The 12,058-nt window shown below is 44.6% G+C and overlaps 1 protein-coding gene across 5 annotated transcripts in view; it reads right to left on the minus strand.

The window, feature by feature from the left end:
• Positions 1-319: 319 nt before the first annotated feature.
• camsap2b (calmodulin regulated spectrin-associated protein family, member 2b) overlaps positions 320-12,058 on the minus strand; it is a 67,243-nt gene continuing 55,504 nt past the window's right edge. The window contains exons 15-22 of one of the 5 annotated variants that reach the window (XM_052464001.1): positions 11,347-12,010; positions 10,073-10,209; positions 9,655-9,863; positions 7,797-7,890; positions 5,196-5,261; positions 3,952-4,106; positions 3,670-3,788; positions 320-3,568 (exon numbers count right to left, since the gene is read on the minus strand). In XM_052464001.1, coding sequence (XP_052319961.1) covers positions 3,266-3,568; positions 3,670-3,788; positions 3,952-4,106; positions 5,196-5,261; positions 7,797-7,890; positions 9,655-9,863; positions 10,073-10,209; positions 11,347-12,010 — 1,747 coding nt within the window. In that variant the 3' untranslated portion in view covers positions 320-3,265. The remainder of the gene's footprint in view (positions 3,569-3,669; positions 3,789-3,951; positions 4,107-5,195; positions 5,262-7,796; positions 7,891-9,654; positions 9,864-10,072; positions 10,210-11,346; positions 12,011-12,058) is intronic. The other 4 variants (XM_052464002.1, XM_052464005.1, XM_052464004.1 and 1 more) reach the window with 4 other exon arrangements.

The following is a 12,058-nucleotide window of genomic DNA, read 5'->3' on the forward strand; positions in this document are numbered from 1 at the left end:
ATTCAAAGGACCAGCATTTTTATGAGAAATTCTGTAACAAAATGACAAATGGTTTATCTTGATATTTTACCACTGTTATGTTCATCCCTGTATGTAAACCTATGCCTCTTCCATAAGGTGTTGACCTTCATGGCACAGAATCTGCGTTTGTTTCCCCTGTGGCCTCAGGATGCAGGTTCAAGACCCACTTGTTCTGTAATTAACTGGATATTGTGCTGTAGGAATGTGAACATTTAGCACACCAAAGAATCCAAATCTGAACCAGCCTAAAATTAGATTTAAGTGGATAACCAGGCTTCAAAAACACCAGTCACAGGTGTTGACGAACATCTGCATTTTAATATGGTTCAAAGGAATTTATAAAAAATAACAAATACATGAACATATTGACAAGGTTCAAATAAAACAGATGTAGATGGGGGGGAAAACACAGAATGGTATCTCACACATATCTGATTATCTACTACAATAGAGTATGCAGTGGAAACAGATTGCAATCACTTCTCTCTCCGTTTCCTGCCCGTCACTCATACAAGACATATTGTACCCTCTCATGGTTTTACATTTCCTTTGACAACAGATATGCTGCTCATATGAAACCTCAAAATGGTAAATGGTTTACAAAAAATACTTTATACGACAAAATATATGTACAGCGTAAACACTGCTTTGCTCCAAAATAAAGTCAACATAAATGTCAGTTTCCTTTCATAGGTTAGAACAATGTAACATGTTGAAGCATAATGTAACAGATGTTTTGAAAATCCTGAAGAACTATGTTTTATGTTTTTTGTGATCTGTATTTTACTTCATTTATGTAAGTACGCAGTTAAATCAACTACAAATACTGCAATCTACAGTGGGACAGAGTCATGAAATTCTATTCCTTACTCTCTATTGAATATGTACACATACGTATTGTGGACTACTTTAAGTGTAATAGGAATTCAACAGTAAAGATTACTATCCACAATAAAGTCAAATGCGTTTGAATATCTGTGAGGTCCAAACATATACAGTACCAGTCAAAAGTTTGGACACAGCTCATTCAAGGGTTTTTCTTCATTTGGACTATTTTCTACATTACAGTAGAATAATAGTGAAGACATCGAAACTATGAAATACCATATATTGAATCATGTAGTAATCAAAAAATTGTTAAACAAAGATTCTTCAAAGTAGCCACTCTTAGCCTCGATGACAGCTTTGCATAATCTTGGCATTCACTCAACCAGGTTCATGAGGAATGCTTTTCCAACAGTCTTGAAGGAGTTCCCACATATACTGAGCACGTGTTGGATGCTTTTCCTTCACTCTGCGGTCCAACTCATCCCAAAACATCTCAATTGAGTTGAGGTCGGGTGATTGTGGAGGCCAGGTCATCTAATGCAGTACTCCATCACTCTCCTTGGTCAAATTTCCCTTACACAGCCTGGAGGGGTGTTGGGTTATTGTCCTCTTGAAAAAGAAATGATAGTCCCACTAAGAGCAAACCAAATGGGATGGCGTATCGCTGCAAAATGCTGTGGTAGCCATGCTGGACACTGATAGTGTCATCAGCAAAGTACCACCACACCTCCTCCTCCATGCTTCACGGTGGGAAAGAGTAGGTGTGTCCAAACTTTTGACTGGTATTGTATGCCAACAAGGATTTTTATAAGATATTTTCTCGGAATTGCACAGGCTCATGACACAATTTGTGGAACTTGCTTCTATTCTAAAGCTTGAAATTGTCCTGCCAGTGACATTGAAAAGGGATCACACACTTGCATCTTTTTTAAACAATAGAAGGCCCCATATACAGTATAGTACGTTTATATACGTTCATATTAAATGATAAATGCTAGTTTCACTCATTCATTTTGAACGGAATAACCATTATATACAAACGAAATTAACTTATACAGTATATATTGTCTTAAAGTATGGTACACACCTCTGTTGATGAAACTTTAAAAGCCTTTAAAGTCCCAGTGCAGTTAAAAGCATAATTGTCCTGTGTTTGATATATATTTCCACACTATGATGTTGGAATTAATACTGGGAAATAGTGAAAATGATGGTAATGGCCTTCCAGTGTAAGAGCTGTTTGAAAAGACCATCCTGAAATTTCAGCCTGTTTTGGTGGGAGGGGTTTTGGCCTTCTATAGTGACATCACCATGCAGTAAATTAGTTATTAGACCAATAAGAAAGAGTTCCAAACCTCTCTGTCAATAACAGCTCACTCCCAGACTGTCCTAGCAAAATTATTGCTTGAGAAATTGCTCTTTGCTAAAAAGCTATTTTTGTTTCCTTTTGACCATTTAAAACAATCACAATATGGTACTTAATTGTTACCCAGAAATTCTTTGATATTGAGATAAAAACATCTGCATTGGACCTTTAAAAAACTTCCAAAGCCTTATCAAAAACATTCAATAAATTAAGAGTCAGTTGCTGACATTCCTGTGAACTAGATTATACTTAATCAATGACTTTACAATCTAGTTCTTATCGGAAGTTATGACAACCTACTTAACTATTGACACATTATGTAAACCCACCTCCTCAGTCTCATCTTTCAGCCACAGAGAAAAGCAAGCCTCACACACAGCCACTCTCAACAAGCTCTCATATACGTATCATCTTGTACTCACCAAAACATCACATTTGGCGCTTAAATATGACCTAATCACTGCGCTTTCACAAAACAAGCATAAGGCCACACATGATGAACATAGGGAACTCACACTCGATCTATTTCAAAAGGAATGACATTCAGTGCTTCAGTGGTCCGATTCAGTAAGGCTTTCATCAGCCCCTTTTTTTGGCACACGAGAACATGGGCACCCACGCATGCTGACGAACACACACACATGTGCACCATTAGAATGACTCTGGGTCCCACGCACACACACAAGCACACAGTCTTGCATAACAACAACAATGTCCCTTGAGGCTTGTGTTGATGTTTTTCCCCTACATTCCAGTTGTGCATAAAGTCAATAGTGTCCTGTTTAGAAGAAAATCCCCTACCACATATTCATCAAATGAAACTGTACATCAGATATCAGAGCCAGATGAATGCCAAGTGTAAGTGTTCATTAAATATCTGAATGGGAAAGAAGATTAGGAAGATGTACGCTTTAGCACTGTCACACCAAACCAGACCCTGTAATATCCCAGGTCACAACACCCGCAAAGCCTCCCCTCAGTCCTCAACTATAACTCAGGACACCTAGCAACAATATCCTGGGTTTGGTATGAAAGGTGTTGTTGCTGTGACTACTTGAGACTACCCAGTTTCTTGGGCGTGCCCTGTTTCTTGGTCTGCCACAGGTGAGCGGCGATGGTGATGGCGTCTACACTAGCTGACATTGTCTTGGCAGGGATGTGGCTGAACTGCTTCCTATCTGAGTTATATTTATACAGGCCCTCGATCATCTTGGCTGTGATGCTCTTGGGTCCGATGCCCGCCAGCTTGGTGATTTCCTCCGTCTCAGGGCAGTAGGTGTACACCGAGCGGAACTGGCAACCCGTGTCTCGGAACAAAACCAGGAAGTTGTTGGCCCCCGACCTCTCCATTTCCTGAAAGAGATAGTGGAGGAAAAGAATGGAACAAATGTGAGGTAAAAGAGTGAAGTAAAATTAGAGAGAAAGAAACATATTGTGTACAGCAAAGGACCTACATCTATTATCTTATTCTTCTGTCCTTCGTTGACCTTGCCCGCCAGGCAGCAGTGGGCCAGGGCGTTCTGGATGATATGCTTGTTGGACTTAGCACTGGGCTCCTTGTAGAGCTTTGGCCCTGAGGGAAGAAGCGAATACCAGCATAAGGAATGCAGTAACAAACAAACAGACACTCACAACACAGCCTGTTCTACACATGGGCTACATAGCTCTGGTATACTGCAAGAGTTTGGTCTCCTTTTGAAAGCAGAATACCGTGATTGCAGTGGAGCGGTCCGTACCTGTGTACTCTTGGTTGGAGGGAGTGGAGGAGGTTGTGGACTCGTTCTCCCAGTCCTTCTCTCCGTTATGAGACGGGCAGGACGACAGATTGCCCTCCGCAGAGTCTGGCCTAGCAGAGTCTGGCCTAGCAGAGTCTGGCCTAGCAGAGTCTGGCCTAGGGATGTACACACACACACATATATATACAGTACGAGTGACACATGCATGGACACACACACAATAACAGATACACATTCACACAAAAAACAGACATAGACATATACACCACGTATACACAGACACAGAGACATTCAGAGAAACAGGGTCAGAGATAGACACAGTTCTCCCAGGCAGCCTTCCCTGTTCCCTCATATTACATCATCCCCAGTGATCTCTGTGTCCCTGGATCAGATCAGAGGCATGTGCAGTAGAGCAAAGCTATTGTACAGTCCAATCATTATGGCTGCTAGGATATGGAGAAGAAACACTGCAGTATGCAACAGCAGCTTTAGGCAACTGTACAGTGACAAGAAAGCATACAACTGCAGCAGCCACACTCATGTCCCAGGCCCAGGCTCATTCATGTCCTAATTGGGGTTAGGGTTAGTGTGTACCCTAGGTTGAAGTCTCTACATACAAAACAAAGGGCCTGTGGCTCCATGTGAGCCAGCGTGGCTGTGGAAGTTACCGTGCCTGGGACGGGAGAGCGCCCGTCTGCTGCAGCTTGGATGGCTCTGACGCCAGGTCTAATCTATAGGTAACCACCACAGACAGCAGCTTAACGTAGAGCAGCTAGCATGGAGCAGATAGCATGGAACAGCCTCGGAGCAGAGAAAGGGCAGAGTCGGTGAGGCAGGAGTGGAGGCAGGAGGCTGGGCATGTATGAAATGAGGCAGAAGCAGCTGTGGTACTGAGTGGAATTTTCTCTGTCTGTTTTAAAGGAGGTAATTGGCCAACACTACAGCATGACCGTGAAATAACACATCTATTAAAAACATATGGATGTGTCCTCTATGTCTCAGGTCATACTCGGAATGAATGTTGGTGTACTGTATGTGGCTTGCTCAAACATGATTCATAAATATATGTCTGCACATGGGATATTTAGATAGATTCTGTTAGGTATGGCTACAGGGAATTGTTCTCAAAGATATTACCTCAAGTAAAAGCAGATTGATTGATCAATCTGGACTGTGATGCACTGAGATGAAAGTCTAGATGAAAGGCTTGGCCCTCGGCTGGTCTAGGGAGGGGAGTTACTAACCTTCCCTTTCTGTCTTTGGGAGAGCTTAAAAAGAAAGAGATATGGCCTTTCACAGTGCCTAGTTTACTGCTTCCGGGAGGTCCGTGCAAAACAGAGGGGAAAAACAGAGAGCGAGGAGGGAGAGAAGATCAAGAGAGCGAAAACCGTTTTGGTTGCAATACCTAGACAAGTCACAAGACACATGAATGTCCTCTTGAAGAAGTATTTGTGCTTTTGATGCTCTGTAAAGCCTTTTTTTGTATCGTAGCCAGCCTGTTTGTGCTTTAGTCAACTATTTTGACGTGGTCATGCTAAAGGAGTTGGCTAAACTGTTTGTCCTTTTTTACAGATTTTCTCAATCGCGTACAAGTATTTTTTTTAAACAATAATGTCGAGTTCAAAACAAGACACAGAACTCTGTGGCCTTTTGAAAAACAGTAAATGTGTTTTCAAAACATAATTACCTGCTCGAAACATAAATACATGAATCAAAACTATATTATACCGTATCAATTGCAAATACATACAATAGAACACGACTGCCTGCAAACAGATGAACACTACCATACTTATCTCTCGAGTCCAAGCAGAAAAAAACAGTCCAAGTAGATCAATTATACACCACTGGGCAAAAACTGTCTGAATCAACATGGGTTCCACGTCATTTCAACAAAAAAATTCAATGTGATGATGTTGACTCAACGTGGAAAATTGATTGGATTTGCAAAAAGTAATCAACCTAAGGGAATTGTTATTCACCCAACCTAAGTCCAATGACATGGTGACATTTGTTGTTGAATTCACGTTAGTTGACAACTCAACCACATGTAAATCCAAACTAGATGTTGAATTGACATCTTTGCCCAGTGGGACTTTCTTTGCAGTCACTATATAATGATGATCAAAATTGGAAGTACAACTATCCAAAGTTGCAGAATTATGGGCAATTACTGTCCTTTTATTCATATTTCACAAAACAATTTCATACATATCAAATTAAATACGATTCCTAATTTAAAAAAAAATGTATATCAAAAAAGCCCCAAAAATAAGTGTGAAGGATTCATTTATCAGTATCATCCCAATCCAAATCCATGTATTTAATACATAGGCTGGTTCGCTCATAGTTTTATAGACTTTCCGTGGCGCACAAACACAATCCACAACAGAAATAAGTGAAGGTGAATACAATGGAAGAACAACACTGGTCCTGGGTGACTCAGTTGGTAGAGCAGGGTGCTTGTAGCGCTAGGCTAACAAGCACTAGGCTAACAACACTGGTCCTGGGTGACTCAGTTGGTAGAGCAGGGTGCTTGTAGCGCTAGGCTAACAAGCACTAGGCTAACAACACTGGTCCTGGGTGACTCAGTTGGTAGAGCAGGGTGCTTGTAGCTCTAGGGTAACAACACTAGTTCTGTGTGGCTCAGTTGGTAGAGCAGGGTGCTTGTAGCGCTAGGCTAACAACACTGGTCCTGGGTGACTCAGTTGGTAGAGCAGGGTGCTTGTAGCTCTAGGCTAACAACACTGGTCCTGGGTGACTCAGTTGGTAGAGCAGGGTGCTTGTAGCTCTAGGGTAACAACACTAGTTCTGTGTGGCTCAGTTGGTAGAGCAGGGTGCTTGTAGCGCTAGGCTAACAACACTGGTCCTGGGTGACTCAGTTGGTAGAGCAGGGTGCATGTAGCTCTAGTCTAACAACACTGGTCCTGGGTGACTCAGTTGGTAGAGCAGGGTGCTTGTAGCTCTAGGGTAACAACACTAGTTCTGTGTTGATTGGAGTCCACCTGCGGTAAATTCAATTGATTGGACACGTTTTGGAAAGGCACACACCTGTCTAAATAAAAGGTCCCACAGTTGACAGTGCATGTTAGAGCAAAAACCAAGCCATGAGGTCGAAGGGATTGTCCCGTAGAGCTCAGAGACAGGATTGTGTCGAGGCACAGATCTGGGGAAGGGTACCAAAAAATCTCTGCAGCATTGAAGGTCCCCAAGAACACAGTGGCCTCCACAGCCAAGACAATGCAGGAGTGGCTTCGGGACAAGTCTCTGAATGTCCTTGAGTGGCCCAGCCAGAGCCCGGACTTAAACCCAATCGAACATCTCTGGAGAGACCTGAAAATAGCTGTTCAGCGACGCTCCCCATCCAACCTGACAGAGCTTGAGAGGATCTGCAGAGAAGAATGAGAGAAACTCCCCAAATACAGGTGTGCCAAGCTTGTTGTGTCATACAGGCTGTAACATAACAAAATGTGGAAAGAGTCAAGGGTCTGAATTCTTTCTGAATGCAATGTATGCCTCCATCCACACCAAAGCAAAGCTCTTATATGAAGGTCACAATGTTGGAGATGTTGACTTAGGTGTAACCAAACTTCATTCACTTCATGTCCGAAACATTTACATGTATGACACTGATGGGGTAATTTGAAATGTTAAACATGTTAATGTTCTGTGAACGGTCTAAGATATGCAAGTCAGGTACAAAGGCACATTTTGTATCAGAAGTTCTTTAAATGTATTTAAGCATTTGATCATTGCTGTTCTGCGATAGATACGTTTCAACACAGATCCAAAAATTGCTTGTACACGATTGAGAAAATTTGTAATCAGGCAATTTCTGGCCTCACCTGCGGATCCTCTTATCTCCGGCGTTGCTGTCGTTGTCAAGGTTGAGAGAGGCCAGGGACATGCTGGAGACTGAGAACCCACGCGGTCGAGTACCTGGGGGTAAATACAGAAGACATGATTGAGTGTGTGAATATATGTGTGTACTAAATACACATAAACAGCCTAAACTCAGCAAAAAAATGTCCCTTTTTCAGGACCCTGTCGTTCAAAAAATCCCCAAAACTTCACAGATCTTCATTGTAAAGGGTTTAAACACTGTTTCCCATGCTTGGTTCAATGAATCATAAATAATTAATGAACATGCACCTGTGAAACGACCGTTACGACACTAACAGCTTACAGACGGTAGGCAATTAAGGTCACAGTTATGAAAACTTAGGACACTAAAGAGGCCTTTCTACTGACTCTGGAAAAACACCAAAAGAAAGATGCCTAGGGTCCCTGCTCATCTACGTGAACGTGCATTAGGCATGCTGCAAGGAGGCATGAGGACTGCAAATGTGAACAGGGCAATAAATTGCAATGTCCGTAATGTGAGACACCTAAGACAGCACTACAGGGAGACAGGACGGACAGCTGATCGTCCTTGCAGTGGCAGACCATGTGTAAACGACACTTGCACAGTATCGGTACATCCGAACATCACACTTGCGGGACAGGTACAGGAAGGCAACAACTGCCCAAGTTACACCAGGAATGCACAATCCCTCTATCAGTGCTCAGACTGTCCGTAATAAGCTGAGAGAGGCTGAATTGAGGGCTTGTAGACCTGTTCTAAGGAAGGTCCTCACCAGACATCACCGGCAACAACGTTGTCTTTGGGCACAAACCCACCTTTGCTGGACCAGACAGGACTGGCAAAAAGTGCTCTTCACTGACGAGTCACGGTTTTGTCTCACCAGGGGTGAAGGTCGTGTAGATTTGCGTTTATCGTCGAAGGAATGAGTGTTTCACCGAGGCCTGTACTCTGGAGCGGGATCGATTTGGAGGTGGAGTGTCCGTCATGGTCTGGGGCGGTGTGTCACAGCATCATCGGACTGATGATGTCATTGCAGGCAATCTCAATGCTGTGCGTTTACAGGGAAGACCTCCTCCCTCATGTGGTACCCTTCCTGCAGGCTCATCTTGACATGACCCTCCAGCATGACAATGCCACCAGCCATACTGCTCGTTCTGTGCATGATTTCCTGCAAAGCAGGAATGTCAGTGTTCTGCCATGGCCAGCGAAGAGCCCGGATCTCAATCCCATTGACCACGTCTGGGACCTGTTGGATCGGAGGGTGAAGGCTAGGGCCATTCCTCCCAGAAATGTCCGGGAACTTGCAGGTGCCTTGGTGGAAGAGTGGGGTAACATCTCACAGCAAGAACGGGCAAATCTGGCGCAGTCCATGAGGAGGAGATGTACTGCAGTACTTAATGCAGCTGGTGGCCACACCAGATACTGACTGCTACTTTTGATTTTGACCCCCCCTTTGTTCAGGGACACACTATTATATTTCTGTTAGTCACATGTCTGTGGAACTTGTTCAGTTTATGTCTCAGTTGTTGAATGTTATGTTGTTATGTTCATACAAATATTTACACATGTTAAGTTTTCAGAGAATAAATGCAGAAGACAGTGAGAGGATGTTTGTCACAGGAGTTTTGTGGCACCTTAATTGGGGAGGACGGGCTCGTGATAATGTCTGGAGCGGAATAGACTCATGGTTTCCATGGTTTCCAGGTGTTTGATGCCGTTCCACTCGCTCCGTTCCGACCATTATTATGAGCCGTCCTCCCCACAGCTGCCTCCACTGATATATGTGTAACATGAGCATGTGTAGTGTATGTGTGTGTGTCTAAGAGTGTGTGTGTTACCCGTGGCTCTGGCGGGTGGCTTGGGTGACTCCATGACGTCCCTGTGCATGGATTTGGGCCGGGGCTTCTTTTTGAGACTTCCATGGCGGGGCCTGACATCCATATCCTCCACCTGCTTCAAATGCTTCCTCCTCATGTACTCGTTCTTTATGTAATCTTTCCTCTGCTTGTCGTCCTCTCGCTTCTGCTGCTCCTCCTCCGCTTTCAGCCTAGGGAAGAGGGACAGAAGAGACGAGAAGCTTCAATACTTATTACCCAATCAAAGAGAAGTTAGTAAGAGGCACATTTTCACTTAGTCACCCATTGACAATAATGCATGACTAAATTTGAAGTGGGAGTAAGGATTCGCCCCTGCCGGTAGTGTTTAGACCAAGCATAACAGTGGAAAAGGTACAGGTCCCTTGAGGTCCAGACTGACCGTGCTTCCTCCTTCCTCTGCTCCTGCTCCAGCTCCTGCTGCTGTTTCTTCTCCTGCGTCTCCTTCTCTCTCCTCACCCTCTTCTCCAGCAGAGCAGCCCTCTTCACCGCCATGTCCTCCTCTCCCTTCCCATCGTCCTGGAGGTGTGTGGGGTGGAGACGGAGTCAGATATATATAAATAGGTTGGCAGACTGTGTTTTTGACGTTTAGAATTTGAATGGCTGCCACGTTAGATTGGAAATTGTAATCTTGTTGTCATGGAACGTTTGGTGCCAACATGAAGGCTAGTTTGCGGGACAAAATGACATCAGACAGCCCTGTCACATCCTCTCACTTCAAAGATCAACACTCATCCTCAGCTCTGATTGGTCAAATTTATGTCAGAGGGAATTCATGGTGGATGAGTATACCAAACATTAAGAACATCTGCTCTTTCCATGACCTACACTGACCAGGTGAATCGAGGTGAAAGATATGATCCCTTATTGATGTCACGTGTTAAATCCACTTCAATCAGCGTAGATGAAGGGGAGGAGACAGGTTAAAGAAGGATTTTTAACCCTTGAGACAATTGAGGCATGGAATGGGCATGTGTGTCATTCAGAGGGTGAATAGGCAGGACAAAAGATTGAAGTGCCTTTGAACTGGGTGTGGTAGTAGGTGTCAGGTGCACCAGTTCGTGTTAAGAACTTCTACGCTGCTGGGTTTTACACGCTCAACAGTTTCCCATGTGTATGAAGAATGGTCCACCTCCCAAAGGACATCCAGCCAACTTGACACCACTGTGCATTGGAGTCAACATGGGCCAGCATCCCCGTGGGACGCTTCCGACACCTCGTGCAACACAATATTAGGAAGGTGTTCCTAATGTTAGGTATACTCAGTGTATATGACCCATTTGAATGTTGTACAGTGTTGGCTTCATGTCCAGATATATTTTTGGACTGGGATAATAACATGTGTGTCTGTTGACGCTGATAGTATGTTCCAGTATAGTGGCATACAGTAGCTCTGTTGGCTCCATTCTCCTATCATGGCTCGTTAGTCTACTGTTCTAGCATTAGTATGTGAGCTGTTTCACCCTTTATCCTAGATACTGTACACACAATTACTGTCCCAGACACATTTGAAGTCATAGTTTATGAGTCTTCGCATAGTTCACGTGTTGCTCTTACAGTACCTATGGATCAATGAACCATTCTCGTGACATGCTACATACAGTACTTGTACCGTCCTCTCACAATTCTGAAATGTACAGTGTAGCCCATTGTTACCTTGAAGAAGAACCCACAGCACATTTTCTGGTCCTCTCCGTACAGCTCTCCTCTTTTCTCCCCCTCTCCACTTGTCTCTAGACCCTGTCCATCCAAAGGCTTCAGCAACGACAGAGGCACCTCCATCAGGTCTCTGACTGGCTGAGACAGCACCTCTGCCAACTTCTCCGGTTTCCCTTCATCTCTCCTCTCCATCTGTCTCTCTTTGGCTGGCTCTGTAGTGGGCGAGGAGGGACGAGCGCCGGCACTCCTTATCCCCGCCACCTCTGTCTCAGGTGGTTTGGTTTGGTTTTGAGGCTCCTCTGTTCCCCCTGGGGCCCCTCTCTCTTTGCCCTCCGTGGCCCCAGGTCCTTCATCGTGTCCCAGGTAGGCAAAGGAGGTGACCTGGGTCTGGCTGGGTGAGAAGCGTCTCAGCCTGGGCAGACTGTCCACGGACGTGGGGGTGTTGAGCATCCGTCTAAAGGGGGTTACCTTGAGCTCGGTGGGGCGTGGGGTGCGTGGGGTGTGAGGGGTGCTGGCATGGAAGGAGGCCGGGCGGCGCTTGAGGCCGCCTGGGGAACGGTGGGCGGCGCGGGGGGAACCACCCGCAGAGGACAAGATTGGGGACAAGGACCCCACGGACCCCCGGCCGGTTACACTGTTGCTGCGGAGCTCCCGGAGCTGCCTGTCGAGAGAGTTTAAATGTACAATGATAACTAACTAAGCAATAATA

The sequence above is a fragment of the Oncorhynchus keta genome, chromosome 15, assembly GCF_023373465.1.
Source record: "Oncorhynchus keta strain PuntledgeMale-10-30-2019 chromosome 15, Oket_V2, whole genome shotgun sequence".
NCBI lineage: Eukaryota > Metazoa > Chordata > Actinopteri > Salmoniformes > Salmonidae > Oncorhynchus > Oncorhynchus keta.